Below are 21,589 nucleotides of genomic sequence, written 5' to 3'. Positions count from 1 at the left end.
TTTGACAAAAACCAGAAAACCTATAAATTTAGTATCCTGTTAATCGTACGGACCCACAGAATAAAGCCATCATGTCGTTTGTGCTGCAGTGGGCGGGTCCTAAAAACAAAACCCCCAAAAGAGAACGGAATTGCGTTTATTTTTCCGTTTCACTCCACTTTTTTCCGTTTTTCAGTCCATTATGCGGCACAATAAATGGAAACACTGAAAAACACATCTCAGTCCGCAAAACAACAACAAGAACCCTCAGACAGCGAGGATGATGGGAAAATACAAGGGGTCATAAAGTCTTTAAAGTGGGGAGAAAAATACGTCATTAAGGGATTAATTACTCAGTTCCCACGATGCATTTGGGGCGCAGTACCATGAAATACGACTTTTGCCATCTCATGGGGCTTCTAAAAATATCTCCCTTCCATGGTCTGACCTCCGACGTCACCGATTCCCCATAAATACATAAACCAGCTTCCTTTTTTCTTAATGTCAAGAGCAGAAGTTCCTCAGAACGCAGCACATACCCCATCATGGTGGGAGGCTGCGCGTGACGTGGGGCTAAAAAGCCTCACCCATCATGCATTGCATCATGTTTATAGGGGAGGTGGATTTACGCAGGTTTTGTCTCCTGCAGTGACGTCAGCGAGCGTTACATAATCCAGCTGTACAAATATCCCAGAGGAGGTATGCCATTGCTGAGAGCGTCTGCTGAAGGGTTTATACCCACAGGCTGAGAGCACCCAACACAACTCCCTGTAATCACAGATCTGGACGATGTCACTGTTAGGCAAAGCTTTTCATGTCACAGCTACTGACTCCACCAGCAGAATAGGGAGTGCAGCTCTGGAGGATAATACAGGATAAGTAATGTATGTATACAGTGACTCCACCAGCAGAATAGTGAGTGCAGCTCTGGAGGATAATACAGGATGTAACTCAGGATCAGTACAGGATAAGTAATGTATGTACACAGTGACGCCACCAGCAGAATAGTGAGTGCAGCTCTGGAGGATAATACAGGATGTAACTCAGGATCAGTACAGGATAAGTAATGTATGTACAGAGTAACTCCACCAGCAGAATAGTGAGTGTAGCTCTGGAGTATAATACAGGATGTAACTCAGGGACAGTACAGGATAAGTAATGTATGTACAGAGTGACTCCACCAGCAGAATAGTCAGTGCAGCTCTGGAGTATAATACAGGATGTAACTCAGGATCAGTACAGGATAAGTAATGTATGTACACAGTGACCCCACCAGCAGAACAGTGAGTGCAGCTCTGGAGTATAATACAGGATGTAACTCAGGATCACTACAGGATAAGTAATGTATGTACACAGTGACTCTACCAGCAGAATAGTGAGTGCAGCGCTGGAGTACAATACAGGATGTAACTCAGGATCAGTACAGGATAAGTAATGCATGTACACAGTGACTCCACCAGCAGAATAGTGAGTGCAGCTCTGGAGTATAATACAGGATGTAACTCAGGATCAGTACAGGATAAGTAATGTATGTACACAGTGACTCCACCAGCAGAATAGTGAGTGCAGCTCTGGAAGATAATACAGGATGTAACTCAGGATCACTACAGGATAAGTAATGTATGTACACAGTGACTCCACCAGCAGAATAGTGAGTGCAGCTCTGGAGTATAATACAGGATGTAACTCAGGATCACTACAGGATAAGTAATGTATGTACACAGTGACCCCACCTGCAGAATAGTGAGTGCAGCTCTGGAGTATAATACAGCATGAAACTCAGGATCACTACAGGATAAGTAATGTATGTACCCAGTGACTCTACCAGCAGAATAGTGAGTGCAGCGCTGGAGTACAATACAGGATGTAACTGAGGATCAGTACAGGATAAGTAATGCATGTACACAGTAACTCCACCAGCAGAATAGTGAGTGCAGCTCTGGAGTATAATACAGGATGTAACTCAGGAGCAGTACAGGATCAGTAATGTATGTACACAGTGACTCCACCAGCAGAATAGTGAGTGCAGCTCTGGAAGATAATACAGGATGTAACTCAGGATCAGTACAGGATAAGTAATGTATGTACACAGTGACTCCACCAGCAGAATAGTGAGTGCAGCTCTGGAGTATAATACAGGATGTAACTCAGGATCAGTACAGGATAAGTAATGTATGTACACAGTGACTCCACCAGCAGAATAGTGAGTGCAGCTCTGGAAGATAATACAGGATGTAACTCAGGATCACTACAGGATAAGTAATGTATGTACACAGTGACTCCACCAGCAGAATAGTGAGTGCAGCTCTGGAGTATAATATAGGATGTAACTCAGGATCAGTACAGGAAAAGTAATGTATCCATCTAATGTGACCTCGTGCCAGCACGCATGGTAGGCATTTAAAAGGGTTTACCAAGCCTAAGGCCACTCTCTCACACACCTTTTTTACAGCGTTTAGCGTGGCATTTCAAACGCTGCGCTAAACGCTGTTAAAACTCAATTGATTTTAAAGGGGCTTCTGGGATGAGCGTTCGAACGCGGTCTGCTGTATTTCAGCGCTTTTTAACACACTTCATCAAACTACTAACAACCACTTATCCGTCTGTAAGTTACATGCTCTGCCGCTGATCACAAAACGGTGACATCATCAAAGGTCTTTCATCCCTAGTCAGTGAGTTACATGCTCCACCCCCAATCACATGATGGCATCATCACAGGTCCTATTCCATAGCAACTGAGGCCGCAGGGAGTTTGTAGGGAATGAAATACTAACGAACACCTACAGCAACCGTGTGCTTACAGGACCTGTCATGATGTCACCGTCATCTGATCAGTCACCTGTGTGGGAGCAGTCTGGGGTCATATGACCAGGGGGTGATCAGTGTGTGCAGGACTCTGCTGTGCTGCTTTTTATCCCTGCTGTATGAAGAATGTACACTACCGTTCAAAAGTTTGGGGTCACATTGAAATGTCCTTATTTTTGAAGGAAAAGCACTGTACTTTTCAATGAAGATAACTTTAAACTAGTCCTAACTTTAAACAAACGCACTCTATACATTGCTAATGTGGTAAATGACTATTCTAGCTGCAAATGTCTGGTTTTTTGTGCAATATCTACAAAGGTGTATAGAGGCCCATTTCCAGCAACTATCACTCCAGTGTTCTAATGGTACAATGTGTTTGCTCATTGGCTCAGAAGGCTAATTGATGATTAGAAAACCCTTGTGCAATCATGTTCACACATCTGAAAACAGTCTAGCTCGTTACAGAAGCTACAAAACTGACCTTCCTGTGAGCAGATTGAGTTTCTGGAGCATCACATTTGTGGGGTCAATTAAACGCTCAAAATGGCCAGAAAAAGAGAACTTTCATCTGAAACTCGACAGTCTATTCTTGTTCTTAGAAATGAAGGCTATTCCATGCGAGAAATTGCTAAGAAATTGAAGATTTCCTACAACGGTGTGTACTACTCCCTTCAGAGGACAGCACAAACAGGCTCTAACCAGAGTAGAAAAAGAAGTGGGAGGCCGCGTTGCACAACTAAGCAAGAAGATAAGCACATTAGAGTCTCTAGTTTGAGAAACAGACGCCTCACAGGTACCCAACTGGCATCTTCATTAAATAGTACCCGCAAAACACCAGTGTCAACATCTACAGTGAAGAGGCGGCTGCGAGATTTTGGGCTTCAGGGCAGAGTGGCAAAGAAAAAGCCATATCTGAGACTGGCCAATAAAAGAAAAAGATTAAGATGGGCAAAAGAACACAGACATTGGACAGAGGAAGACTGGAAAAAAGTGTTGTGGACGGATGAATCCAAGTTTGAGGTGCTTGGATCACAAAGAAGAACGTTTGTGAGACGCAGAACAAATGAAAAGATGCTGGAAGAATGCCTGACGCCATCTGTTAAGCATGGTGGAGGTAATGTGATGGTCTGGGGTTGCTTTGGTGCTGGTAAGGTGGGAGATTTGTACAGGGTAAAAGGGATTCTGAATAAGGAAGGCTATCACTCCATTTTGCAACGCCATGCCATACCCAGTGGACAGCGCTTGATTGGAACCAATTTCATCCTACAACAGGACAATGACCCTAAACACACCTCCAAATTGTGCAAGAACTATTTACAGCAGAAGCAGGCAGCTGGTATTCTATCGGTAATGGAGTGGCCAGCGCAGTCACCAGATCTGAACCCCATTGAGCTGTTGTGGGAGCAGCTTGACCGTATGGTACGCCAGAAGTGCCCATCCAACCAATCCAACTTGTGGGAGATGCTTCTAGAAGCGTGGGGTGCAATTTCTCAAGCTTACCTCAACAAATTAACAGCTAGAATGTCAAAGGTGTGCAATGCTGTAATTGCTGCAAAAGGAGGATTCTTTGACGAAAGCAAAGTTTGATGTAAAAACAATGTTATTTCAAATACAAATCATTATTTCTAACCTTGTCAATGTCTTGACTCTATTTTCTATTCATTTCACAACGCATGGTGGTGAATAAGTGTGACTTTTCATGGAAAACACAAAATTGTTTGGGTGACCCCAAACTTTTGAACGGTAGTGTATGTAGCTGAGCTGTATGTGATGTACATGTAGCAGTGCTGTGTGTGTGTGATGTGCATGTAACAGAGCTGTGTGTGGGACATGCATGTAACAGAGCTGTGTGTGGGACATGCATGTAACAGAGCTGTGTGTGGGACATGCATGTAACAGAGCTGTGTGTATGTGATGTACATGTAACAGTGCTGTGTGTGTGTTATGCGCATGTAACTGAGCAGTGTGTGTGACGTGCATGTAGCAAAACTGTGTGGCACCACCAGAAACACTGGTACTATATAATTTTGTAATAATTACTAGTCACTCATTGTAATGATGGGATGCGTTAAAAAGTGCTATCGAACGGGTTTGAAAATATTGAAAGTATTCGAAAACTGATTGAAATGCGGCGTTTTAACTAACAGTGTGTGTAAAAGTGGCCTAAAGACACTTTTATGCCTCACGCTTAACATGCAAACCACTTGTTAGACCAACCAGTTTGCACAATAATTGTTAGGTATAAACATGTGCAGTGAAAGATTTATCACCGATCAGATCTTTCATGCAGACCTAAACATCATCCTTGGTCCGATGCTGCATCGGCCGGTGTAAACAGGAAATCGGTCATCTGTGAATGGAGGCGAGCGGCTGGAGCGATCTTAGGCCCGCTCCACCTCTATTCACTCAGGAGCAATCACCGTCGGGAAGGCTATTGGGCACTCTGGTGCCTGACAGTCGTACCGTGTAGAAGGGTCATAACATATTGATGACCTGTACCCCGTCAGGTAAGGTCATCAAGATCAGATTGGTGGTGGTCCACTGTTCAGGACCACCAATAGACCATGGAGCTGAAGTTATGTTATCAATATCACACTCTTGGAAATCCCCTTTAACAATGAGAACATCATAATATGCCCCCCTTCCCCTATGGTCTGCATTACATGATCGTGTCTGCTGGGCGCAGTGAACACTCATGGGACCCATTAGTGGAGAGTCCTGTATATAAACTCCTGGAGTTCGGGAGACCTGCTCACTTATATTGACATACTGGCAATGCTCCAGGAGGCCACAATCAAATCTTAATAGCTTTACAAACCTTGCTTTATGCAATCTTCACTCTCTTCAAAAGAAGAAGTGGTTTTAATGAGCACTTTTGCAATAATTTGTATTGTTTCGGCATGTATGCAATTGGGTTTAAAGCAACTTTAAATATACTCGTGATTAAATGGGTTTTCTTAAAACTGATACAATATGCTTAGACTAAAGTTTAGACTAAACTAGATTTGCAATCTGTAACCGTAGACCCATAGCTGTGCACAGGGGCTGTATATACTAAGGCTGGGTTCACACGGGGCGGAACTTCCGTGCACAAAGTCCGCCCGCGGATCCTAATCCCGGGATTAGCCAGCAAAGTGGACGAGAATTTGCAAAAATCTCATCCACACGCTGCTGCCAAGCCACGCTAAAACTGACATGTGGCGCGGAATTTAATTCCGCAGCATGTCAATTCTTTTCTCTCTCCCGCAGCGGCCTCTCTCCTCTGTATGGGAAGAGAAAGCCGCAACGAAATGCCGACGGCGAAACCACTCCAGAAACCAAGGCTAAAGGCCGGGGGTTTTGAAGTTGCACTTTTCCAGCGGAATTCTCACGTTTTCTTTGGTGCAGTCATTCCGCAAGAATTCCGCTAACATTCCGTGTTAATCCAGCCTAAATGGTAGGACCAAATGGTTGTAAAATTCTACATTCCCTCTAAACGCTCCATGGGATAGGAATCTCTTACCGGTGATCACACAAAAAGATGGCGCCATAGTCCTGTCGATGTCGGATGACTCTGCCTATGGCTTGGTTGACGGCTCGAGAAGCCTGCTGTCGATACCAATCCTGCCCAGACAGAAACTGCCGGTGGAACAAAGTGAGCAAATTAGCAAAATCTGGAGAATATTCATCTAATGAATCTGAGAAAGGAAGAGCGGCTACTTAGCAGATATTGATATAGCTCATACCAGCGGTCTACTTGTAGGGGGTGCAATAACTGTAAATCCCTGTGGAGAGGGAACTGGCACAGATTTCGCCTGAGATCCTTATACCTTTCCTTGATACATTTGTTTAGCTTTGCATTAAAGGGGTGGTTTATTACCATCGGGGCACCTCCATAGCGGTCTCTGGCTATACACTTTCACTGCAGGGAAAAGTACAATAACATGCCAGGCATTCCAATGAAGGCCCGGCCATGGTCCCCACCTCTAGGATTTCCATATGCAGAGATCTAATATGAAGCTCCTGGGCTCCAATGTATAATCTGTAATAGGCCCCCAACCACCGAGTCCCATTTGTGGTGTCTTGTTATGTGGCAGTAGGGCAGCTCCTTCAGGTACCTGGGCACAGAGGCGACTGCTATCTCTGCACCGCTATAGCTGCAGATCTGTCATGAAAGGGTTTATCTGGGACCAAGGCACAGGACAGATCATCAATACCAGATCGGTCAGGGTTCACCACTTGGAACCCCCGCTGGACCGCTGATTGAAGAGTCTGCAGCGTTTAAGTGAGTGCCGTAGCCTCTTCTCAAGCCTGTTACATCATGTTGATCAGTTACATTGCCAGAGAGCAATTCAGTCACATTCAAGTGAATAGGGCTGTGCTGTAATACCGGGCACACACTATTAAAGGGTTAGTCTAGCTGTAAACTATTGATGGCCTATCCTTGGGATAGGCTATCAATGGTAGATAAGCAAGGGTCTGCTGTCTGGGACACCTGTCGATCAACTGCAAGCTGGGTCTTTGAGCTCATGCACTAAGCTGATTTCGGCAGGAAGCAGATGGCTCTATTCTTACTGCAGTGGCCATGCTTGGTATTGCGGGCAAAGTTCCCATTTACTTCAATACCTGTAATCCCAAGCCTGGCCTCTGCCGTTGGAACAAAGCTGTCTGCTTCCTACAGAAATCAGCTCAGTGCATAAACACAAAAGCCCAACTTACAGCTGATTAGCAGGGGTCCCAGGTGGAAGACCCTTGCTAATCTACTCTTATTGACGTCTCCTAAGGAGGGCCATCAATAGTTTACAATTGGACGACCACATTAAATGCAGGTCACTGCGCCTGGTATGCAGTGAAGTGGTTGCGGCGCTCACTTGAGCACTGCGGCCACTTCAAATAGCTGATTGGTGGGAGTCCTAAGCAGCGCAACCCCACTCATCTGAAAGTTATGACCTATCCTGAGGGGCAGTACAAAGGAAAGGGAAGAGGGCTTCGCATAGGCATCTACGTTATTATAAAGACGCTATTAGTGCCCCATTATTAAAAAAAAATATTATATATATAAAATTTTTATTTATTTATTGTGTCGCCACCCTCTTCAAATTATAACAATACCTTCCCAGTAGAGCCTGGTGTTCGTCTCATCTCATCCAGGAACTGCATCTTCAAAACCACTCGAGGATCCATTCGTGGGGGGAATGGGAGGCCAGTGATTATCACACCTCGGCCATTGCAGTCTGCAAAATCTAACCCTTCACTCGCCTGGAAAAGAAGAGTCACTATAAAATATGCAAACTACGTGTACAGACCATAAGAACCCATGAAACACTCACCTTGCCCCTGCATACTGCGAAGAAACTGGCGCCAGTGCTGCTGGGAGCTTGTATGCGGTCATAAAACGCATCAATTACCTACAAAGGTAAGGTTTAGTTATATTGTATAGTCCGCACCGGTTCGTACTGAAGATACAACACATTTACACTGTAATAGAAGCCTATAAAGCACACAGCAAGTGTGCAAACAAAGAAAAAAATCTGAAAACTCCTTCAAATCTGCCATCCAATATCCCAGGTGGCCAATTAACTCCAGCCTATGACAGCATGTGATTTGGTGATTGCTTGTAGTCCGACCCTCCTCACCTCTGTGAACAATCCTTTTCCTCTTGGCTCCACAAACATTGGTTTCATGTCTTCAATACGTGTGTTCAGGCCGTTCTCCTGCAGGCAAAAGGAAGTCCAAGACATGACGGCACATCTTAGCACAGAACCAACTCAACTGCGCAACATCCTCACCTTCCAGAACTCCAGACTCTTATCCATGACGGGGTAAGAAGGGAAAAAGATGAGCAGACCGTGAGGAACCACACGAGCGATGTTACCTGCAAACAAAGAGCTTCAGAGAGAAACCAACAAATACACAAAGTAATCCACAGAGAACAGACAGGTGGGAACGAGACAGAAAGACCAGCTCCTGCACAAAGAAGGGAAGAGACAGGAAGTCCCTCCCGTGCACAGAGAAGAAGGGAAGGGACAGGAAGTCCCTCCCCTGCACAGAGAAGAAGGGAAGAGACATGAAGTCCCTCCCCTGCACAGAGAAGAAGGGAAGGGACAGGAAGTCCCTCCCCTGCACAGAGAAGAAGGGAAGGGACAGGAAGTCCCTCCCCTGCACAGAGAAGAAGGGAAGGGACAGGAAGTCCCTCCCCTGCACAGAGAAGAAGGGAAGGGACAGGAAGTCCCTCCCCTGCACAGAGAAGAAGGGAAGGGACAGGAAGTCCCTCCCCTGCACAGAGAAGAAGGGAAGAGACAGGAAGTCCATCCCCTATACAGAGAAGTCCATCCCCTACACAGAGAAGAAGGGAAGAGACAGGAAGTCCATCCCCTACACAGAGAAGAAGGGAAGAGACAGGAAGTCCATCCCCTACACAGACCGGAAGTCAATTCCCTGCACAAAGACCATTCCCCTACATAGAGTCCATCCTACACAGGTGGGTGGGAATCAGAAGGGTAGTCCATCCCCTGGCCCGATAGGTAAGGATCAGAAGGGAAGTTCATCCCCTGTATGAAGATCATCCCCTGCACAAGCAAGTGGGAACCAGACAAAACAAACCCTCTACAGAGAAGAAAAAAAGGCAAGAAATCCCCCCCCCCCCCTCCCCTTCCCCACAGGCAGGACATCCAATCTCCACAGACCATTCCCCACACAGAGTTCATTAAATGCAGAGACTCCATACTCCCCAGAGGCAAGTGGGAATCAAAAAGAAAGTCCATGCCGCCACAAACAGGAAGGAATCAGATAGGCAGTCCATCATCTGCAGAAAGACCATCCATCAAACAGAGTCCATCCCTTGCACAGGCAGAAAGGCCCTCCCCCGCACAGACAGAAAGGCCCTCCCCCGCACAGACAGAAAGGCCCTCCCCCGCACAGACAGAAAGGCCCTCCCCCGCACAGACAGAAAGGCCATTCCCTGCACAGACAGGTAGGGCTCTGGCATCAGAAGGGATGCCCATCCTCTGCACAAGCAAAAAGCCCATCCCTTCCATAGATAGGTAGGGGTCTAGCATTTGTAAGGATGCCCATCCGCTGCACAATGACTATCCCTTGCACAGGCGAAGTTTATCCCTCGCACAAAGACCATCCATCACACAGAGTCTATCCCACACCACAGGCAGGTAGGGATCAGACAGAACATGTATTCCCTGCACAGGCAGGTAGGGATCAGACAGAACATGTATTCCCTGCACAGGCAGGTAGGGATCAGACAGAACATGTATTCCCTGCACAGGCAGGTAGGGATCAGACAGAACACATATTCCCTGCACAGGCAATAAGGAATCAGAGAGAACATGTATCCCCTGCACAGGCAGGAAGGAATCAGACAGAACATGTATCCCCTGCACAGGCAATAAGGAATCAGACAGAACATGTATCCCCTGCACAGGCAGGAAGGAATCAGACAGAACATGTATCCCCTGCACAGGCAGGAAGGAATCAGACAGAACATGTATTCCCGGCACAGGCAGGTAGGGATCAGACAGAACATGTATTCCCTGCACAGGCAGGTAGGGATCAGACAGAACATGTATTCCCTGCACAGGCAGGTAGGGATCAGACAGAACATGTATTCCCTGCACAGGCAATAAGGAATCAGACAGAACATGTATCCCCTGCACAGGCAGGAAGGAATCAGACAGAACATGTATTCCCGGCACAGGCAGGTAGGGATCAGACAGAACATGTATTCCCTGCACAGGCAGGTAGGGATCAGACAGAACATGTATCCCCTGCACAGGCAGGAAGGAATCAGACAGAACATGTATCCCCTGCACAGGCAGGAAGGAATCAGACAGAACATGTATCCCCTGCACAGGCAGGAAGGAATCAGACAGAACATGTATTCCCGGCACAGGCAGGTAGGGATCAGACAGAACATGTATTCCCTGCACAGGGCAGGTAGGGATCAGACAGAACATGTATTCCCTGCACAGGCAGGTAGGGATCAGACAGAACATGTATTCCCTGCACAGGCAGGTAGGGATCAGACAGAACATGTATTCCCTGCACAGGCAGGTAGGGATCAGACAGAACATGTATTCCCTGCACAGGCAGGTAGGGATCAGAAAAGAAATCCATCCCATACATAGAAAGGAAGTTTACCCCTGCACAGACAGGAAAACCATTCATCCCATGCACAAAGTCTGTTCCCTGCACAGCAGGTAGGGATCAGACAGAAAGTCCATCACCTGCACACATAAGTGAAGGAAGTTGGACAAAAATTCCATAAAACAAAAAACATTCATGTGCACAACAAAAGCCATGCAAAATAACATGCAAATTACCGATGGTCTTCCCCAAAGACGATAAATAATCTGTGGAAAATCTGTAAAGAAAAAAATACCATATATAACAAACAGGTGGAGCGACTCGTAGATGGAACCAAAGCAACTGCCAATGTGTGCTGTATTCTGTCAGCCTGCAGATGAGCATTCTATAACGGTGTATATAGCATAGCCATGAAATATTTTGCTATATTATTGGAAATCATTGTAATGCTTCGGCTCGTAAGGGAATTGCTGTACAACAAATGACAAAGCTTTCCTTATAGCTCGTTACTGTTCTGTTGCTCTGTTATTCCTCCTCAAAATGTATCGATAAACTAGCTTGTTACCCGCGACTTCGTCCGCATTGAATTTGTAGTTTTTTTTAATCTAATCTGTATTTTGCTGTATATTGGAAATTGAAAAAGTTGAAATAGTGAAAGGAATGTAACTGCAATATGCTATGTCAGCGCAGTTCTGTACACTAAAGGCCCATTTAGACAATGATTATCCTTCAAAAGTCATCTTTTGAGCGATAATTGTTGCATGTAAATGTGCCCATCTTTCACTTCGCTGCCAAACGATGAATTTCAGTTTGGCATGAAATCCATCATTTAGCAGAACAGCTGATAAGCAGGACCGCATGCTGTGTTCTTCCCCGGGGAACGCTGATTACATTGTCTCAGCTGTCAGCCCCTTGGCAGAACAAAGTGAATTTATTCAGAGAACAGCGGGTGGTCTGTTCCCTGATTACAACTCCCAGTGGCTCACATGCTACTAATTGGTACTAATAGGCCTTAGTACAAAATAGTAGTTTATGCAAAATAATCGCTCAAAAGCTCATCACCTTTCGCTAGGATATAAAGGTTTAGTGGTCTGTATACGCCTGAGCCGCCACATACAGTTGCCTATGAGAAAAACATCTTTTTTCCAAATGTACACCTGCTACCTTAAGTGTTGGCCCTTCAGCCTTATTGATCGTCATCATAAATGCTATTATTAGAGAGAATTGCAGCCTTTTGAATTGAAAAGGCACAACCGTCAGTATTATCAGAACGCCTGGAATTAAAACACTTTCTCTTTTTGCTATTGCAGTCATAAAAATTTAATTTGTAATCGTGGGCCGTTGCACAGTTTTGGCGCATCAAGATTCCGCATTAATAGGACCAAAACACCAACTTTTAACCTCAGCTTATAGGATTTAAAAGGAGTGTTTTACCAGTACTTCCTGGGGCGTCCAAAAATAACAAAGCGCCTTCACCATTTTCAATGTGGTGCATAACATTATCAAAAACAAGTTCTTTGTTCTGGGTTCACACGTGGACCGTACTGCGTAAGTGGCTGCTGCAATGGTATCTTAATCCAGTTCTCGTATTAAATCACTGCTAACTTCCTCAGTTCTACTCATTCCCAAGCCTGATGAATCTTTTCCGGCCGTCGTTATCAGCTGGTCTTCCACCTTCGTTGTATGTAACCTTCTCATTATGTTCCTGCAATCTGTGCAATCTATCATCCGCCGTGTCATTGTTGTACTTTCCCCACATTTGCTGAGGACTTCAAAAAGTCCACAGGTCGCTATTAATATAGCAAGAAGCTCTCTCATGTTGGGCGCTGATCTACATCGTACGGCCTCTAACAGTGTTAAGTCCCAAGGATTGTCATTCTGTATTAACCCTTGCCTCTCTGGATGTAGATCATTTTTGACCATTGTGATTTTTAAGATCCCTAAGAGTTGGCCCTCGCACACGGTGTAGCAGCATTCGCAAGGAACTGCATTCCATGTAGCCGACGTGCCCCGTATACACTCTACCTACAGCATCTGCGGCTTTAACGCCAGGCCAATTCTGTACAGGGGCTCCTTGAACTCGGCGTTTCCATTCCTTTTCTGATGTATGGCAGATGTAATAGGTCATCAGTAGTTGATCCGCCGGGGGTCCGCCGCTCTGATTCAATTTTTCGAAGAACCATAATTTGTGATGATTCATATCTCGGAAACTATTGGCTGTAGGAAGACCTGCGCATGAGGGGAAGGGGGGGGGGGGGGGGGGGAGGTCACATCTAGAAAAAAAAACAAAAAACTGAAATCCTGCATTTTTTACATTCATCACCGAGCCCAATACTAGTCTATCAATTTCTCATCTGTAGAGGAAGGTCTGCAGCAGTCACCTCACTGACATCACAGGCAGGATTACACTGAGAGGTGACACCTATATGTAGACAACACAGGATCCACCATTCACAATAGTCACAGCTCACCTCCTCCTCCTCCCTGCACACTGACCACTAATCCTAATACTAGTCTGTCACTTCCTGATCTGTAGAGAAAGGTCTGCAGCAGTCACCTCACTGACATCACAAGCAGGATTACACTGAGAGATGACACCTATATGTGGACAACACAGGATCCACCATTCACAATAGTCACTGCTCGCCGCCTCCTCCTCCTCCCTGCACACGGACCATTAATCCTAATACTAGTCTGTCACTTTCTGATCTGTAGAGGAAGCTGTTCAGCAGTCAACTCACTGACATCACAGGCAGGATTACACCGAGAGGTGACACCTATATGTAGATAACATAGGATCCACCATTAACAATAGGTGATCAGCTGTGATCATCTACTCCCCCCTCCCTGCAGGTCACAGAGCATGCCCAGACCAGTCTCCCATACAAGTCAATGGGTTGCCTCCTGTCTAGTGTGTGAATGGCCCACGAGGCTGCTGTAAAGCACATCTCTAAATACTGTTAACTGTAGCACAAGAGAGATGGCTGCCCCCATAGTCAAGTGTAGACAAGAGAATAAAAAAGTCTACATTCAGAAAATAAAAACAGCTTAAATAAAAGGGTTTCACTATTTGGGTTAAATTCATATAAAAAATTGGTGATAAAATCCCCTTAACGTAAAATTGGAACAATAATTTAATTTTTCCAGAGAGAAAGCCAAATTTTTTTAACCACAAAATTTCAGGAAAGCGTTCATTGTAATTTTTGAAAAAAAATTCTTAACCCCTTAATGCATAATTAACGACACTCGCAGGTGATCGATAAATCCGATGGGGTGGGAAATGCTTGAAATCTGTGTAATATCTGCTTATACTGTATTTTTCTAACCATAAGATACATGTTTAGTAAGCATGGACTTTCCCAGGGTGTCCCTGCATCTTATAGTCTGAATGGTCTCCCCCTTCCCTGTCTGTCCCACGTCCCGCCAAGCGCAGAGCATCGGTAATGCGGCAGCGAGCGGAGCTTGCACTTAGAATAACTCTTGAGTGACTGATCCCAGCGATCCCCAGCTGCGGCTGCTGCCCAAACTCTTCTTTCCTCAGCCTGCTGAATCCGGCCTCCATCCCGCAGCACACAGGCAATCTGCGACAGTGAATGGATGCTAAAGGTAGAGTGTTTGTCGTGGGAGAAAGCCACGATGCTGCATAATGTGCAGGTAACAGAGCGGAAGCCTTACTGAAGAAGGGGTTAACACTGAGAGACGATGTGAGAGTGAATGCAGAGTAAATGGACATTTCCAGTCTGTCAGGAATGCTGGTGTCCAGTTCCACAGTGAACTCCCAGTGCCCAGAGATGGTACAGAGCGAACGTACAAGTGTGCAGGAAGATATATACCACGATGTGATCCTCCAGAACCACTGAAGATTAAGAACATCATTTATTGGCTAAAAACACAGGATTAGCATCCAGAGGAGATCCATGTGGACCCTTCATCAGTGCCGGAGAACTACACAGGGCTCATTCAGACGGGCGTTCAGGTGTGCCCCTCACATCCCCTTTATTATAGCAAATTATAAAACTATTATAATAAAATATTACCCCCCCCCCTCAATTTATATTTCATAACACCGAAAAAACAGCACTAGTCTAAAGCCTGGGCGCGTCCCATCGTTAGATGCGTCTTATAGTACAAAAATACGGTATATTATATATATATATCTTTATAAACACTCATTGTCAAAAAAAATCCAGCCCCTAGAAGGAAAAGTTGTTTTGCTGCAAAACTCAACAGCCAACAGGGTACTAGAGCCTCTATTCCTATCAGTATCACATCTTGTATCCAAGCTAAAGGAGGCCCAACAGGATATGCCCCCCTATCCTAGCCTCCATGCCCACCCGTATCACATCTTGTATCCAAGCTAGAGGCAGTACAACAGGGTATCCTAGCCTCCATGCCCACCTGTATCACATCTTGTATACAAGCTAGAGGCGGTACAACAGGGTACTAGAGCCTCCATGCTCGCTCGTATCACATCTTGTATCCAAGCTAGAGGTGGTACAACAGGGTACTAGATCCTCCATGCCCGCCAGTATCACATCTTGTATCCAAGCTAGAGGGGGTACAACAAGGTACTAGAGCCTCCATGCCCACCTGTATCACATCTTGTATACAAGCTAGAGGCGGTACAACAGGGTATTAGAGCCTCTATGCCCGCCCGTATCACATCTTGTATCCAAGCTAGAGGCGGTACAACGGGGTACTAGAGCCTCCATGCCCGTCTGTATCACATCTTGTATCCAAGCTAGAGGCGGTACAACAGGGTACTAGAACCTCCATGCCCCCCCCGTAACACATCTTGTATCCAAGCTAGAGGCGGTACAACAGGGTACTAGAACCTCCATGCCTACCCCGTAACACATCTTGTATCCAAGCTAGAGGCGGTACAACAGGGTACTAGAGCCTCCACGCCCCCGTATCAGATCTTGTATCCAAGCTAGAGGTGGTACAACAGGGTACTAGAGCCTCCATGCCTGTCCGTATCACATCTTGTATCCTAGCTAGAGGTGGTACAACAGGGTACTAGAACCTCCATGCCCCCCCCCCGTAACACATCTTGTATCCAAGCTAGAGGCGGTACAACAGGGTACTAGAGCCTCCACGCCCCCGTATCACATCTCGTATCCAAGCTAGAGGTGGTACAACAGGGTACTAGAGCCTCCATGCCTGTCCGTATCACATCTTGTATCCAAGCTAGAGGTGGTACAACAGGGTACTAGAACCTCCATGCCCCCCCCCCCCGTAACACATCTTGTATCCAAGCTAGAGGTGGTACAACAGGGTACTAGAGCCTCCATGCCCGCCAGTTGCCATGTAGATTCATTGATTGTTTAGTGGAACATATATGTCCAAAATCGGATTTCTCCCCCAGTTCATGCTATGAGGCATATTCGGGTATATTCGGTCATGTCTGATAACATAACAATGGTTGTCATTATGGAGTTACCACCAAGACTGTTTTCTCAAACACTAAAACATACGCCTTTCTGAAATTCTGTGCGAAGAAAGCTCAGTGTCCGGGCATTTATATACATTATTTCAGCCTTCTATCTGGAGGGGCTCCGTTCCAAAAACAAGTTACATTTTTGTTCCAATTTACTTTAACTTGTCTTGGAGTTGCAGTTTTCCTGATGACGTCGCGCTCATCTTCTACACCGAATAGTGTCCACAACACAAATTACCAAAAACGATGGTTCTTGGTGACCTTTGGAAAATTGACCCCCCCCCCCCCCCTGTATTTCTTGACCCCATGACCCAATGGGTCTAAAAATTGAGATTTTTATATACCTTCTAGTAATAAACAAATGTGCAAAGTGTCATAAAAATCGGAGATGGTCGGGTGTTCCACCTTCGGGTGATGTGTCCCGGAATGACCCAGGGGTCCCCTAGGTGCACCCCTCAGGCGTACCCCAAGCCAAAATGGCCAGCGGCAGCCGCACACCCACTGCGTGACAAATGGACTATAAGACACAGGAGTGTGTGAGCTTTACTCGCTCTTGACCTTTACCTTCTGTCATATGCAGAGCTGAGCTGCGCTCCATCAGGGCCCTGAGGAACAACTCCCACCCAAATCTGGTGTTTTTCAATGACGTGCGGATTTTCCAGCGTCACCGGAAAAGGACTGAAAATTACAAAATAAGATAAATGAGCGGCAGACAACAACGATAAGCAACATAGAGGTCATGTAAGTAGTGGCCAACCAAAGGCTGCAGTGAAACTACAAGTCCCAGCAGGTGTCATGTGACTCACATCTTCATTTCCATGGTGAAGGAGCTGAGGGGACACAAAGTCCCGCTGGTCAGAATGATACTCCGGACTCCTTGTCTCTCCAGGTCATTCATCGTGTAGCCGGGGCTGAAGCACCAGTAGCTGAGCACCTTCCCTGCAACATGGCAAAGGCGGAATACATGAAGCTGGCATAACAAAGGCAGCTGATTGAGCGGGCAGCAATGCTCTGGCATCACCTACAGTGAGGGGCATGGAAAGGAACGATGCTTTTTGCATCCTGCAGCCCCCTCAGCTGTCCAGATGCCTTTAATTAGCTGATATAGAGTGAGCGGAGTGGCATCAGAGCGCTCACCTCCCTGCTTCCTGCTGTTACTCCAGATATCTCCACGAGGCTTCTTCCTACTGCTGTCTGGATGGATATGGACCTGAAGACATGCGGAAAGAGAAAAGACAACGTTATATACTGTCCTATAGTCACCTTATAATTAAAGGGTAGCAGTAATATTGAGTGAAGCTCTGGAGAATAATATATTAGTGATCCTGAGTTACATCCTGTATTATACTCCAGAGCTGCACTCACTATTCTGCTGGTGGAGTCACTGTGTACATACATTACTTATCCTTTACTGAACCTGAGTTACATCCTGCATGTACACAGTGATGTACATAGTGACTCCCCCAGTAGAATAGTGACTGCAGCTGTGGAGTATAATACAAGATATAACTCAGGGTCAGTACAGATACATAATGTATATACACAGTGACTCCCCCAGTAGAATAGTGACTGCAGCTGTGGAGTATAATACAGGATGTAACTCAGGATCAGTACAGGATAAGTAATGTATGTACACAGTGACTCCACCAGTAGAATAGTGAGTGCAGCTCTGGAGTATAATACAGGATGTAACTCAGGGTCAGTACAGGATAAGTAATGTATGTACACAGTGACTCCACCAGCAGAATAGTGAGTGCAGCTCTGGAGTATAATACAGGATGTAACTCAGGATCAGTACAGGATAAATAATGTATGTACACAGTGACTCCACCAGCAGAATAGTGAGCGCAGCTCTGGAGTATAATACAGTATGTAACTCAGGATCAGTACAGGATAAGTAATGTATGTACACAGTGACTCCACCAGCAGAATAGTGAGTGCAGCTCTGGAGTATAATACAGGATGTAACTCAGGATCAGTACAGGATAAGTAATGTATGTACACAGTGACTATACCAGCAGAATAGTGAGTGCAGCTCTGGAGTATAATACAGGATGTAACTCCGGATCAGTACAGGATAAGTAATGTATGTACACAGTGACTCCACCAGCAGAATAGTGAGTGCAGCTCTGGAGTATAATACAGGATGTAACTCAGGATCAGTACAGGATAAGTAATGTATGTACACAGTGACTATACCAGCAGAATAGTGAGTGCAGCTCTGGAGTATAATACAGGATGTAACTCCGGATCAGTACAGGATAAGTAATGTATGTACACAGTGACTCCACCGGCAGAATAGTGAGTGCAGCTCTGGAGTATAATACAGGATGTAACTCCGGATCAGTACAGGATAAGTAATGTATGTACACAGTGACTCCAACAGCAGAATAGTGAGCGCAGCTCTGGAGTATAATACAGAATGTAACTCAGGATCAGTACAGGATAAGTAATGTATGTACACAGTGACTCCACCAGCAGAATAGTGAGTGCAGCTCTGGAGTATAATACAGGATGTAACTCAGGAGCAGTCCAGGATAAATAATGTATGTACACAGTGACTCCACCAGCAGAATAGTGAGCGCAGCTCTGGAGTATAATACAGAATGTAACTCAGGATCAGTACAGGATAAGTAATGTATGTACACAGTGACTCCACCAGCAGAATAGTGAGTGCAGCTCTGGAGTATAATACAGGATGCGACTCCTGAATATAGAGATGAACATATGCATTACTGATGGAGTAATTGTCAAATTTCACCACTGACCTTGTAGGATTTGGAGACTTGCAGATTCCTGGTTGGAGCAGCTGAACCCTCGGGAACATCAATATTAAACACAATCTGCAGAAAGGATGGAACCTTGTGAGAGCTCTATTAGAGGTTATACTGGATTGTACGGTCACACAGCTTTCCTAGAGGCAGATATCACTGACAGAACAGCTCAAGAACAGGTAGGGACAAATCGTTCTCACCTGGATGATGTCACACAACTTCTGAAGTCCTAGTGTGTTTGTGAAGACCCCAGAACCTGAAAACCAAAGACGTTTACAAACTCATTAACGCTTTTTAAAATATATTCTCATGTGAGTAAGAACCAAAACCGAGGACTGCTTACTTCCACCCACGTGCTGTATAATCTGGTCCAGTAACTCCAGCAGACCGGTCCTGTTTTCATACGTGATCCCTGCAGAAGCGAAGAGCTCAAAGATGTAACTGCAAAGACAAGAGAAGAATACGTAAGACTCCGAGCAAGACTGAGCACATACCAAGCAAGGTAGGTTGTGGTGTAGAGGTAGAGATGCAGCACGGGCCCGCTGCACGCACGAGCCCCATGTTCCTCATCACCTCCACCCTCACTAATGACAGACGTCAACGATACATACAGCCATATACACTGGTGGACACTGAAATAGTTGCATCTAGAAGGAATTGGTGGGATTTCAAGAACCTGGTAGATCTGTGGAGTCATACCCAGAAGAAAGGATAGCACATTGGAATGAATCAGAACCACTTGGATCCTTGAAGGCATCTTGCTGGGGGTCTCTCCATACCTGCATGACTTGTGCATGTTTGTTGCTGGTGGCCATGTGACTTAAGGCGCCTAATGTACGGCATCCCAGAAATGCTCTATTGGGGATAAATGTGGAGACCGCACGGGCCAATCTATGGCGTATATTGTGATGGCTGCAGTATGGATGATAATTAGAGATGAGCGAGCGTACTCGGAAAAGCACTACTCGCTCGAGTAATGTGCTTTATCCGAGTATCGCTGTGCTCGTCCCTGAAGATTCGGGTGCCGCTGCGGCTGACAGGCGAGTCGCAGCGGGGAGCAGGGGAGAGCGGGCGGGAGAGAGGGAGAGAAAGATCTCCCCTCCGTTCCTCCCCGCTCTCCCCTGCAGCTCCCCGCTCCGTGCCGGCACCCGAATCTTCAGGGACGAGCACAGCGATACTCGGATAAAGCAAATTACTCGAGCGAGTAGTGCTTTTCCGAGTACGCTCGCTCATCCCTAATGATAATGTAAGGCCATTATCCTGTTGGAAGATACCATTTTGCATGGTAGTCATGAAGGGTATGACAACAGGGTTTACCACCCTGTCCACATACTGGCGGGCCGTCATTGTGCCTTCATCAACAACCAACTCCCTCCCTGCTGTCATAACTGATTGCCCCCCAAACCATGACTCCAGGGACTAGACTTGCTTGGCGCTCTAAAATCGTAGCAGGGTGGGCCCTTTCTCCAAAACACTGATGGATACATTGCTGATTATCACTTTGCCCGAGACAGAATGGGGATTCATCACTAATGGAACAGACTGCATTGGGTCCAAGGATGCACACCCAGCTGAAGCAATTGGTTAACATGGGGTGATCGACTCCAAACAAGTTCTGAAACTTTGATCTAAGTTTCACAAATTTTCGGCAACTCTGTCTGGGGGCAAAACTTTCAATTTCCACCAGTAAACGCCAGCAGCTATCACGATGAGGTTGGGGTTCCTATAGGTTTTAGCTCTAGATTTATCTCATTGGGCAGGGATAGCGGAGTCGAAAGAACGTGAAAAATCCGGATAGAAACCCTTTGACGTCACACAAATAGCTGAATAGAATATTCAGCACCCTGACAGAGGCGAACAATGCAATAACTCTGCAGATAGAGCCGACGTAGAGATACAGTCACAAGAAAAAGTAAGCAAACCCTTTGGAATGCTCTAGATTGATGAATACTGCGTGGTCTGCTTACTTTTCCTGCAGCTGTATCTCTCTACGTCAGCTCTCGCTACAAAGTTATTGCATTCTTCTCCTCTGACTAATCCGGGAAGTGAATAACCCGTATATATTCCCCTTAGCAGTAATCACCTTCACAAAAGGTTTCCTGTAGCTGCAAATAAGAGTTATGCATAATTGAGAAATTTTGGAGCAGTCCTTCCTGAAAACGTGCTTCAGTCACCATTTCTGGGATGCTTTCCATGCACAGCCTTCCTCAAATCGTGTCACAGTATCTCCAAAAAGAGAATAGATAAGAACTCTGACTCAGACAGTCCAAACATGACTCATCTTTTACAACCTTTCTTTAGTTGAGGACTTGTATACTCTGGGTCATTGTCTTGTTGCATCACCCAAGGTCTCTTCAGCTTTAGGTGGGCGGCTGCCCCTACATCTTCCTGTAAGAGGTGATGATCCAACTTAAAATTAAGACCGGCATTTTAAACACAAGTGTTTAAAAGGATTTTTCCGCGGCGCACCCGATACATGAGGAGGTGCACGCCTCTACATTTATTAGGCGCATCT

At 45.8% G+C, this 21,589-nt stretch overlaps 1 protein-coding gene across 3 annotated transcripts in view; it reads right to left on the bottom strand.

Annotated features, from left to right (window-relative positions):
* RTEL1 (regulator of telomere elongation helicase 1) overlaps positions 1–21,589 on the bottom strand; it is an 87,320-nt gene that overhangs the window by 40,503 nt on the left and 25,228 nt on the right. For all 3 annotated transcript variants that reach the window (XM_066587427.1, XM_066587428.1, XM_066587429.1), the window contains exons 12-23: positions 19,418–19,515; positions 19,275–19,330; positions 19,069–19,143; positions 17,438–17,510; positions 17,107–17,239; positions 16,865–16,978; positions 11,097–11,137; positions 8,553–8,638; positions 8,400–8,477; positions 8,094–8,171; positions 7,876–8,022; positions 6,287–6,402 (exon numbers count right to left, since the gene is read on the bottom strand). In XM_066587427.1, the coding sequence (XP_066443524.1) occupies positions 6,287–6,402; positions 7,876–8,022; positions 8,094–8,171; positions 8,400–8,477; positions 8,553–8,638; positions 11,097–11,137; positions 16,865–16,978; positions 17,107–17,239; positions 17,438–17,510; positions 19,069–19,143; positions 19,275–19,330; positions 19,418–19,515 (1,095 nt within the window). The remainder of the gene's footprint in view (positions 1–6,286; positions 6,403–7,875; positions 8,023–8,093; positions 8,172–8,399; positions 8,478–8,552; positions 8,639–11,096; positions 11,138–16,864; positions 16,979–17,106; positions 17,240–17,437; positions 17,511–19,068; positions 19,144–19,274; positions 19,331–19,417; positions 19,516–21,589) is intronic.

The sequence above is a fragment of the Eleutherodactylus coqui genome, chromosome 13 (assembly GCF_035609145.1).
Source record: "Eleutherodactylus coqui strain aEleCoq1 chromosome 13, aEleCoq1.hap1, whole genome shotgun sequence".
Classification (NCBI taxonomy): Eukaryota; Metazoa; Chordata; class Amphibia; order Anura; family Eleutherodactylidae; genus Eleutherodactylus; species Eleutherodactylus coqui.
This window is presented reverse-complemented; position numbering and strand designations above follow the sequence as displayed.